Here is an 11,718-nt window from a genome sequence, read left to right on the forward strand (position 1 = left end):
CCAGCACCGCCGCTGGGGTGAGGCCTGGCTGAGACCGGACCGGAGACGGGCCCAGGGAACCGGGAATGTCAGGTCGGTGGATTTAGGTTAAACCAACAGAAGCTGCAGCTGAAAATGCTGCAAAAATAACCAAAGATTGACAAACCTCGTCGTTTCAAGTTGTCCTTCTCTCTTTTATGGGCAGATTTATCACATCTGGGAACTAGTTCCTTGTCGTTATTGTTTTTAAGAATTCAATTCAGGACTAAAAACCAATCTAAGAGACAGATTAAAAGGGAACGAAAAGGAAAAATAAACTCCTACCAGCTCAACATCAACGTTCAGCTCTGTCCATTTTCATTTGAAGGTCGAATAAAAACACCTGACCTGTAAAAGGTCAGAGCAATACTAAATCAATTCAAATATTATATTAATTCAAATCAGTTTACCCGTAAAAAATACATACACACTTTAAATATCTAATAAAGCAGTCCAGTAATCATATTGGGGGTTTCAATGGCGTACTCCATAGGAAAACTGATTCATTTAACTGCGCAGTTACATTCAAAAATTCTACTTCCTATTGGCATCTCAATCTAAAATTGAGTCAAAAAATACAGAAAAAGAAGCCAAAATCATTTTGATATCAAAGCCGAATGCAAGAGCATATGTATACAAATTGATTAAAGTGCATATTGTTTATGTTGAATTTAATTATACGGGTTGAAGTAAACTTCAAATCTGAAAACAACCTTTTTCTTAATGAGGTTCCGCGATCGCGGTAGCAACGCTGCAAACAAAGCATTTTAAACAGCTAAACGAATTTAATTCTGCTACTAACGAAAGTATACAAATCTTACCACTGAGTTAAAGGTATGGTTGAAGGTTTAAATGTATTTTGAAGAGCAGTTTGTGGTAATTTCTACCTATAACTCCAGTCTTCACCGCCGCAGCAACAGCAGGAGCGATCAAGGCCACGCCCCCTTGGTCAGCTGACTCACGTGGTTTTGATTTTCCCGCGAAACAGTGACGACCAATCAGGGAGGGTTTCCGTGGTCATGTGACATTTGTTTATAAGGTCATGGGTTACACGTGTGTTTCTGGGTCTGTTCGTGACACAATTAAATTAAATTAAATTAAATTAAATTAAATTAAATTAAATTAAATTAAGTTAAATTAAATTAAATTCTAAGTTTAATTCAATTTAAATTTAAATTTAATTTAATTGTGTCACCAACAGATCCAGAAACACGTGTAACCCATGACCTTATAAACAAATGTTGAATTGAATTTTAATTTAATTTAATTTAATTTAATTTAATTTAATTTAATTTAATTTAATTTAATTTAATTTAAAATGAACCGAATGAGCTGCTCTTCAGTGAATGAGCTGTCATGTGACATTTGTTTCTAATGTCATGGGTTACACGTGTGTTTTTGGGTCGTGACACAATTCAATTTAATTCATTTTAATTTAAACTTAATTCTGTTTAATTCAATTTCAATTCAAACTCAATTCAAATTCAATTTAATTCAATTAATTTAAATTAAAATTTATTTTAAATCAATTAAATCTCAATTACAATTCAATTCAAATTTACATTTGATTCAATTTAAATTTAATTTGAACTTAAATTGAATTTAAATTGAATTTGAATTAAATTAAATTAAATTAAATTAAATTAAATTAAATTAAATTAAATTAAATTAAATTAAATTAAATTTGATTTAATTTAATTCAAAATGAACCGAATGAGCTCTTGTCGTTAGTTTGTCTCACTTTTTGCAGATGATACATTTCTGTTCCACTGACTGTGACTTAAATCTGGATTACTGCGTTTCTGTGGGTGTTTGGTGGCGTGAGGAGACTCTGTCCTCTCTGTTTCTGTGGATGTTTGGTGGCGTGAGGAGACTCTGTCCTCTGTTTCTGCAGCTGCCGAGGCCTTCGTCACCCTCGTCACCTCAGACTCCTCTGTTTCTGCAGCTGCCGAGGCCTTCGTCACCCTCGTCACCTCAGACTCCTACGTCCAGGGAGCCGTCGTGGTGGCGCGGAGTCTCCGGAGACACGGGACCACCCGCCGCATCGTTGTCATGGTTACGCCCAACATCTCAGAGCAGTCCAGGTGGGACTCCGTTTCTTCAACACACGGGTCTGCAACCATAAATGTTTTAGAGCCATGTTGGACCAAAAACACAAAAACTAATATTTCTGGAGCCGCAAAAAATGAAAAGTCTTGTATCAGAATTAGAATGAAGAAACACATGCTGCATGTTTCTATATTAGTTAGAACTGGGGGGGATTTATTTTCATTATGCACTTTGAGAAAAAAGTCGAAATGTCGAGAAAAAAGTTGAAATGTTGAGATTAATGTTGAAGTACAAAACTGAGAAAAAAGTCGAAATGTCGAGAAAAAGTTGAAATGTCGAGAAAAAAGTCGAAATGTTGAGAAAAAAGATGAAATGTCGAGATCAATGTTATAGTACAATCTTGAGTAAGAAGTCGAAAAGTCGAAATGTTGAGTAAAAACTCGAAATGTTGAGAAAAAAGATGAAATGTTGAGAAAAAAGTGGAAATTTCAAGAAAAAAGTCGAAATGTCGAGGTCGAAAAGTCGAAATGTTGAAAAAAAAGTCAAAATTTCAAGAAAAAAGTCAAAATGTTGCGATCAATGTTGAAGTGGAATCTTGAGAAAAAATTTAGATTAAAAATTAAAAATTTAGAGAAAAAGTCGAAATGTCGAGAAAAAAGTCGAAATGTTGAGAAAAAGTCAAAATGTCGAGAAAAAAGTCGAAATGTTGAGAAAAAAGATGAAATGTTGAGAAAAAAGTCGGAATTTCAAGAAAAAAGTCGAAATTTAGAGAAAAAAGTCGAAATGTCGAGAAAAAAGTCGAAATGTTGAGAAAAAAGTCGAAATGTTGAGAAAAAAGTCGAAATGTTGAGAAAAAAGTTGAAATGTTGAGAAAAAAGTCGAAATGTTGAGAAAAAAAGTTGAAATGTCGAGAAAAAAGTCGAAATTTCAAGAAAAAAGTCGAAATGTCGAGGTCGAAAAGTCGAAATGTCGAGAAAAAAGTCAAAATTTCGAGAAAAAAGTCAAAATGTCGAGATCAATGTTGAAGTAGAATCTTGAGAAAAGAGTTGAATTGTCCAGAAAAAAGTCGAAATTTAGAGAAAAAGGTCAAAATTTCGAGAAAAAAGTTGAAATGTTGAGAAAAAAGTTGAAATGTCGGGATTAAAAAGGGAGGGAAAAAGGAAGAAAAAAAGTGAAAAAAAGAGTAAAAAAAATAAAAAGGGAAAAGAAGCAAAAAAAGAGAAAAAAAGAAGAAAAAATAAAAAAAGAAGGAAAAAAAGGAAAAAAAGGTCAAACATTTTTGAAAAAGCTCCAGGAGCCACTAGGGCGGCGCTAAAGAGCCGCGGGTTGCTGAGCCCTGGTCTAACAGGAAGCATTGTTGAACTCCCTGAAAGCTTTCCCTCCTCCAACCCTCCAGACTGGCCCTGCGGAGCGTGTTTGACGCCGTGGTGGCGGTGGACGTGATGGACAGCGAGGACCAGGTCCGTCTGTCCCTGCTGGGACGTCCCGAGCTCGGATCCACCTTCACAAAGATCCACTGCTGGACGCTGGTCCAGTTCAGCAAGTGTGTGTTCCTGGACGCCGACACACTCGTGAGTTTCCTCGACCGCAGGAGCAGAGCGCTAATACAGATGCTAATGCAGACTGACCGCTAGGAGACCGCAGTTCCTCGACTCACTAGTCCAGGGGTCGGAAACCCGTGGCTCTTTAGCGCCGCCCTAGTGGCTCCTGGAGCTTTTTCAAAAATGTTTGACCTTTTTTCTTTCCTTTTTTCTTATTTTTTTTCTTTTTTTCCTTTTTTCTTATTTTTTTCTCTTTTTCTTTTTTCCCGTTTTTCTCCCTTTTTTCTTTTTTTTCTTTTTTTCATTTTTTCTTCTTTTTTCTCTCTTGTTCTTCCCTTTTTTTTCTTCTATTTTCTTCTTTTTATCTCTTTTTCTTCCTTTTTTCTTCTTTTTTTTCTTTTTTTCTTCTTTTTCTCTCTTTTTTTCCTTTCTTTCTTCTTTTTTTCTTTTTTTTCTCTTTTTTTCCTTTTTTTTCTTTTTTCCTTTTTTCTTATTTTTTTCTCTTTTTCTTCCTTTTTCTTCTTTTTCTTCTTTTTTTCTTATTTTTTCCCATTTTTCTTCCTTTTTTCTTTTTTTTCCTTTTTTCTTCTTTTTTTCTCTTTTTCTTCCTTTTTTCTTTTTTTTTCTTCTTTTTTCTTCTTTTTTCCGTTTTTCTTCTTTTTTTCTCTTTTTCTTCCCTTTTTCTTCTTTTTTTCTTCTTTTTTTCTCTCTTTTGTCCTTTTTTTCTTCTTTTTTTCTTTTTTCTTTTTTTTCCATCTTTTTCTTTCCTTTTTACCGCTAGTAGACACCTTTTTCCTCGACCGACCACTAAGAGACACAGTTCCTCAACTGACCACTAGGAAACACAGTTTTTCGATTGCAGGAGCAGAGCGCTAATACAGGCCGACCACTAGGAGAGACGCGGTTCCTCGATTGACCACTAAAGCCTGGGATATACTTGCAGTTCAGAACGCGTACGCATCATGGCCGCCACGCATATCCTGTGTTCATTTGACGCGTTGACGTGCACGTTCTCAAAAAGACACTGAACGCGTAGCGACCTGCAGTTCTCGCTCTGATCGCGACTGGCGCTGGTGCCGGTCTGATACCAGCTAGTGACGACGTGGAGGTCGCTGGCGCCGTTTCCTTTGCCGAGATCACAACCAAAGCAATCAGAATCAGAATCAGGTTTATTATTGGCAGTTTGGAAATACTGTACATCCAAGTACATCCAAGTGATCGCCGCGGCTTCGTCCACAGGTCCACAGATGTTCCTGGTGAGGGGAGGGTTAGTGAGGGCAGAGTCCCTTGTTTACATTCCACCAGGGAGATTGTGACCAGAGCGATTGGCCAAACCGCTCTGTCAAGGCCAGATTATAGAATCAACAATTGTATTGAAAGAAAGGAAACAGACAGACTCAGTAATTTTCCGTCTGCCTTTAGTCTCTGGTTCATCAATGGCGACTCCAAACAGACAAATTTGTGATCAATTCCCGCCAAGCCGAGCTTCCAACTTCTCCAAGGTTTTCTCCATCTTGCCAATGAGCTCAAAGACGCCGCCAGCCTGCGGTTCAGCTCAAGAATCGCATCCAGCTTGCGGTTTTGCTCTCCCAGCGTTAAAGTCTGATTGTTGGTCGCAGAGCTTATCCCTTCAGTCACGTCGGGTAGCTCAGAAAGGACCAGAAGAGCTGTCGACGACTTACGCGTTTGTCGATAAACCAGGAATCCCCCAGCTCCAATTAGAAGAAATCCTGCTATCATTAATCCAATTATGAAGCATCTTCAACGTCCTTGACAGACAGAATCACCAAACACAACGGCCTCCAATGTTTCCAGGAATCCATTGTGTATCCAGCAAAAAATGTCCCATCGGGGCAGGAGGGCTCCCTCACCCCCTGACTTCTCGTCGCAAAAATTTGGTCAATTGTGCTGAGAGACCAGTTAATCAATTCCATGATTGTAGAATTTCGGAGGAGTGAAAAAGAGAGGCTCTGAAGACAAGACAGGACAAAAAGCAGCAGCAGGGCAGATAAGAAGGGAGAGGAGCAGAAAAGTGTCCGCCTTCACCGAGAGCCGGAAAAGATATTTGACGGACGAGAACGGACGAGAACGGACGTGAACGGACGTGAACACAAGCACCAACAGCAAGTATATCTCGGGCTTATGAGAGACCTTGTTCCTCAACTGACCACTAGGGTTCAACACATTCTCTCAGTAAAACCAGACGTTTCTCGTTGACCTCAGACAAGAACTTTTATCAGAAGCGGTAAAACGACCGTAACCCCAGAGGAATTCACTGATCTGCTCTGAAACCAGGTCCGGTTTTCTGAAACCAGGTCCTGTTTTCTGAAACCAGGTCCTGTGCAACGTGGACGACCTGTTTGAGCGGGACGAGCTGTCGGCGGCTCCGGACCCCGGCTGGCCCGACTGCTTCAACTCGGGCGTGTTCGTCTTCCGGCCGTCCCTGCAGACGCACGCCGGGCTCCTGGAGCACGCCCTGCACCGTGGCAGCTTCGACGGTAACGCCCGGACACACGCCCGGAACACCTTAGACCAGGTCCACCCCAACGCTTCACCTACACTCCCAGAATCTGTCCTTAACTCATGAGACGATGCTAGGTAAAGGTTCAGTCCCAATACACCCCTTAGCCCGGGGTAGTGAGCATAACGAGGGCTAGTGTGTATGAATCTATCCCTTCACAGCGAGGGATTTCAGATACTGACTCACTGACCGAGGGCTAGAGAAAATTTCCCAGAATGCTTTACGTCATCATTTGCAGACTGAATCAAACAAAAAACATTGCGGACATTTGTCATTTTTAGTGAATATCCAAAGTAAAGAAACGTTTTGCACACCGGTTCTGCAGAAAGGTGCGTCGGAGGAGGAAAGCCGCAGCCAATTTTAAAAAAGAAAACTCCCACACACGTCCTTCTCACCAAACTACAGTATTTATTGGGCCAACGTTTCGGTCATCGACCTTTCTCAAGGCATCACATGATTTGACTTTGATTACATTTCTAGCGATAACACTTGCTTGCTCGTTGTTGCGTTGTATCTTTAGATGTCGCCATAATAAAGGCTGATTTATGGTTCTGCGTTAAATCGATGCAGAGCCTACGGCGTAGGTTACGCGGCGACGCGCGCTGTACGGTGCGTGTCGCCGCGTAACCTACGCCGTAGGCTCTGCGTTGGTGTAACGCGGAACCATGAATCAGCACCCGAGCCGGCGGCTCTTCTCATCCCCGAAAACATCGGATCAAATTTCTTAACAGGCGTTATTTGGATAAACTGAGCCCAGGTTGGGGATCTTAACGGTTACTTTTACACCTGAAAAATATTAAAACTTAATAAAGTGGCATATTAACAGCGCTACAGCTGAAATTAAAACAGCATTTAGCTCTGGGCTTCCTGATATGATGTGACGTTTGTGCAAACGTAACTACACAGTCGCTTACGTACCCGAACGTAAACCACGCAGTGACGTAGCGAGTGGTGTTCCAATCCCTAGGGAACATTACAAGGGCCCTAAAGTTTGTGGCTTCATTTTTAGGGCTAGTGGTAGAAAGTAGGGGGGGGATTGGGATTGGCCCTTGCAAGTCTGATCGGGCTCTTTTTCCCCAGGAGGAGACCAGGGTCTGCTGAACTCCTTCTTCGGCTGGCCGGCCGGAGACATCCGCAAACGTCTGCCGTTCGTCTACAACCTGAGCGCCAGCTCCGTCTACAGCTACCTCCCTGCCTTCCACCAGTGAGACTTTCCTCCGGACTCAACCCTACGACCCCGCAACTTCACTTTACACCTGAAAAAATATTAAAACTTAACCCTTGTGCTGTCTTCGGGTCAAAATGAACCTTCCTTCCTTCCTTCCTTCCTTCCTTCCTTCCTTCCTTCCTTCCTTCCTTCCTTCCTTCCTTCCTTCCTTCCTTCCTTCTTTTCATTCTTCCTTCCTTCCTTCTTTCCTCCCTCCCTAACTTCTTTTCATTCGTCCTTCCTTCCTTCCTTCCGGCATGACCGGTGCGCTGATCCTACTAATCCTGCCCTCCTTCTGCTTTTCCTGCAGGTTTGGTCACGACGCTAAGATCGTCCACTTCAGCGGGGCGGTGAAGCCCTGGAGCTGCTGCAGGGAGAACCCGTCACCAGAGACGGGAAAGTTCGTGTCCCTGTGGTGGAAGGAACACCTGAGTCACGAGACAAAACCTGCTCCAGAGTCCCGGCCCAAACACACCCGGAAGAAACCACAGGTACGAGGTTTTGGGAGGAGCTGGGCCAAGTCAAGACCTGGACAAGGTCTGGACTTAGAACTCTGAGCACTAAAGCACATTAAAGAACAATGGGGCGGTGTAATTTGCATCAGCACTTCACAAACTCTTGCACTTAAGCACTTAGCACTTTAACTTTATGGTCACTTAATTACTGGTTTATCAATGGTAACATGTTTTTATTGCTTAATGATGATGATATGGATGTCATATCTCGTCTCGTATGTCTGCTGGTGTCCAATTCTGTGTTTGGCATTAATTTGCCGCGGGGACGAATGGTTGAAATTAGCCTCTGGCTACAACCGTGAATATTTACACATGTGTTTATTAAAATGTACGGTCCCCGTTCAACAAATAAAGTAAATTGAATTGAATTGAATTGAATCAGAGGGGAACACAGTTCCTCGACGGACCGCTAGGAGAAGGGGGTTGTCCACTTATTTTACATTATTTTACACCGTTGCAGATCCAGGAACGAGAGGACGAGACGCCGTTCAGACAAAACCTGGACCACTCCACCTCGTTGCTCGCTCATTTTCCTGCACCGTCGGAGACGCCGCCGCGGGCGCCGGCCGACACGACCACGGTACGATGAAACTCCCAGAAACTCAAATCCATCAATGATCGGACTGAAGTCCGGACTCAGGAGGTCGTTAGAAATATCTAACGATAAATCAATTCATTAACTAAATGAAAAACCCTTATTAGCATAGCTGCTTGCGTTTCCAATTCATCATGGGGATTTTTCTGCGGTGGGTAATTAGGCAGCGCCAGCAGATGATAATTAATGGGATTCGCGCTTCACGGCGCTGGACCTTTAGAAAGTATCTTAAGGGTGAGATATACAGTACTTGCTGTTGGTGCTTGCGTTCGCGTCCGTTGGCGTACCAGACCGGGACCAGCGTCAGCAGCAACAGCAGACATCCACACAGGCAGGTGGAAGCAGCAACGGGATGACCGGGGATGGGGGGGGGGACCGGGACCGCAAGGCCAGAACGCAGCTCCTGAGGCTCCGGCCTGCAAACATGCACAAAAGAGAAAAAAGGGGGGTCTGCACAAGAAACTACAGGAACGATGGACAAAAATGATAGCTATGAGATATTTATAATAAATAAAAATGGTAATGGAGAAGAGAGGAAGGGAAGAGGAGAGGAGAAGAAGGGTGAGAGGCACCGCCCAGCGGATCATGTTGGTGCCCCCTACAGCAGAGGCCTATAGCAGCATATCTACCACCAAGCTATATTTGACACTAACTATTATAGTCTTGTTCTATAGCTGCAACTATGACTACTGACTCTAACACACTAGAGTTTACACTACCTAGAGATTTACCAACACCAGCTAGAGGTTTACTAAACACTAACTATAGGCTTTACTAAACACTAACTATTATAGTCTTGTTCTATAAGTGTAAGGTGGTAAAGACATTATTTCATTACCCCCCTCCCCCTCCCCTACTAAATTTTGACTTTTTTCTCGACATTTTCTTCGTTTTTCCGTGCGTTTTTTCGTACGTTTTTTTCGTACGTTTTTTCGTACATTTTTTTCGTACGATTTTTCGTAAGTTTTTTTCATAAGTTTTTTTCGTACGTTTTTCGTACGTTTTTTTCGTACGTTTTGTTGTACGTTTTTTTCGTACGATTTTTCGTACGATTTTTCGTACGTTTTTTTGTACGTTTTTTCGTGCATTTTTCCATACGTTTTTTCGTGCTTTTTTTGTCGTACGTTTTTTCGTGTGTTTTTTCGTGCGTTTCTTCGTACATTTTTTCGTACGTTTTTTCGTGCGTTCTTTCGTACGTTTTTTCATACGATTTTTCGTGCGTTTTTTTGTACGTTTTTTCGTACGTTTTTTCGTGCATTTTTTCGTACGTTTTTTCGTGTGTTTTTTTCGTACGTTTTTTCGTACGTTTTTTCGTACGTTTTGGATTATGTCGGTCCCCCCTGCAACATAGGCCTATAGCAGCATATCTACCACCAAGCTATATTTGAGACTAACTATTATAGTCTTGTTCTATAGCTGCAACTATGACTACTGACTCTAACACACTAGAGTTTACACTACCTAGAGATTTACCAACACCAGCTAGAGGTTTACTAAACACTAACTATAGGCTTTACTAAACAGAAAGGTTTTAAGTTTAGTTTTAAAGGTGGAGGTGGTGTCAGCCTCCTTAACCCAGATTGGAAGTTGGTTCCAAAGTAATGGTGCCTGATAGCAGAACGCCCGCCCTCCAAATCTACATTTAGATACTCTAGGAACTACGAGTAAACCTGCACTCTGAGAGCGGAGAGCTCTGCCAGGAACATAAGGCACTATCAGGTCTTGTAAATACTGCGGAGCTAAGCCTGTCTTCCTTCCTTCCTTCCTTCCTTCCTTCCTTCCTTCCTTCCTTCCTTCCTTCCTTCCTTCCTTCCTTCCTTCCTTCCTTCCTTCCTTCCTTCCTTCCTTCCTTCCTTCCTTCCTTCCTTCCTTCCTTCCTTCCTTCCTTCCTTCCTTCCTTCCTTTTTTTTGACGGTAAATGCTGAACGGTAAAATATCACCCATTCCTAATGCGTATGCGTACGCGGTCTGAACTGCAATTATATCTCCAGTCTTAAGGCTCTGGCCTTCTTCATGTCCCGGGTTCTGTCGCTTCGTTTCAGCTGGAAATCTTCAGGCCCTCAGGGATGAAGGCGGTGGTTTAGTAACTTGTCTCTGGTGTCTGAAGTTTTCCCACACAGAGACAGAGGACGAGTCGGGATCACGGGGGAGCGTAGAGGTCCAGGACCCGCCTCCAGGACCAGAGGAACCGGACCCCGGTCCTCCACCCGGACCTCATCCCGTAAGCTACTACAACTCTTTAGATCATAGCTTTCTTCTAACCCGGGGGTCGGCAACCCGCGACTCTTTAGCGCCGCCCTATTGGCTCCTGGAGCTTTTTCAAAAATGTTTGACCTTTTTTTTCCTTTTTTCTTCTTTTTTTTCTCTTTTTGTCCTTTTTTCTTTTTTTTCTTCTTTTTCTTTTTTCTTCCTTTTTCCTTTCCTTTTTAATCTCGACATTTCAACTTATTTCGAAAACATTTATGGTTGCCGACCCCTGATCTAACCTCACAGAAAAGTTGTTTTCTGACATCATAAATATCAAATATCAGTCCCCTGCAGACGGCGAGACGCAGCGGGAGCGTCGGCAGATGTGGGAGTCCGGCCGGGCCGACTACCGGGGCAGAGACGCTTTCAGCAACATCCAGAAGATGCTGGACCGATTCCTGGACTGGAAGATCCGCGCGTGACGGAGGCCCCGCCCCCTTTGACGGACAGGCCCCGCCCCCTTTGACCTGTTTGATGTGTGTTTTAAGTATTTTCATTACCACGAAATAAATCTTTGAATGTTTAGTCGTTTCCTGAAGGAGCAGGGGCCTCATTTATAAAAGAGTGTGTAGGATTCATACTAAAAGTGCACGTACACCCAAAAGCCACAAATGGCGGGTGCAAAAAAAAATCTGGACCAATAAAACCATGTGCACGCACACTTGCACGCAATGTTGGCTTTATAAATCGCAGTCCAGCTGGAAGGCTGGGCAGCTGAATCCGCCTCATATCCCGCCCTCTACACGCCCACTTTTTACCTTAAAAGCGTAATGCAAAGTAGTTCATGACTGTATTTGCATATGAATGAGCCTACTGAGCATGCGCAGCGGCTTCCTGCAGCCTGTTTGGCGTCAGAATGAATGAGACGCATGATGAGACGTATCGAGCCACTGTGCCACTGAATTTCACGGAGACTGAGATCGAGATGTTGAGGATGAGGTGGAGGACAGGAAAACCACATTATTTGGTGGTCACAGTAAAAGTTAGAATAAGTATATAAATAGTATAAAATACAGCGAGTAAGT

The 11,718-nt window shown here is 42.5% G+C and overlaps 1 protein-coding gene across 1 annotated transcript; it reads left to right on the forward strand.

The window, feature by feature from the left end:
• On the forward strand, positions 1–11,174 carry gyg2 (glycogenin 2). Its single transcript, XM_061715796.1, has 9 exons — positions 1–72; positions 1,964–2,102; positions 3,464–3,638; positions 5,944–6,106; positions 7,210–7,333; positions 7,647–7,827; positions 8,312–8,431; positions 10,554–10,667; positions 10,978–11,174. The coding sequence occupies exons 1-9, from the start codon at positions 66–68 to the stop codon at positions 11,113–11,115; spliced, it is 1,161 nt and encodes a 386-aa protein (XP_061571780.1). The 5' UTR covers positions 1–65; the 3' UTR covers positions 11,116–11,174.
• The last annotated feature ends 544 nt before the right edge of the window (positions 11,175–11,718 follow it).

Source organism: Cololabis saira, chromosome 24, assembly GCF_033807715.1.
Source record: "Cololabis saira isolate AMF1-May2022 chromosome 24, fColSai1.1, whole genome shotgun sequence".
NCBI classification, from domain to species: Eukaryota; Metazoa; Chordata; class Actinopteri; order Beloniformes; family Belonidae; genus Cololabis; species Cololabis saira.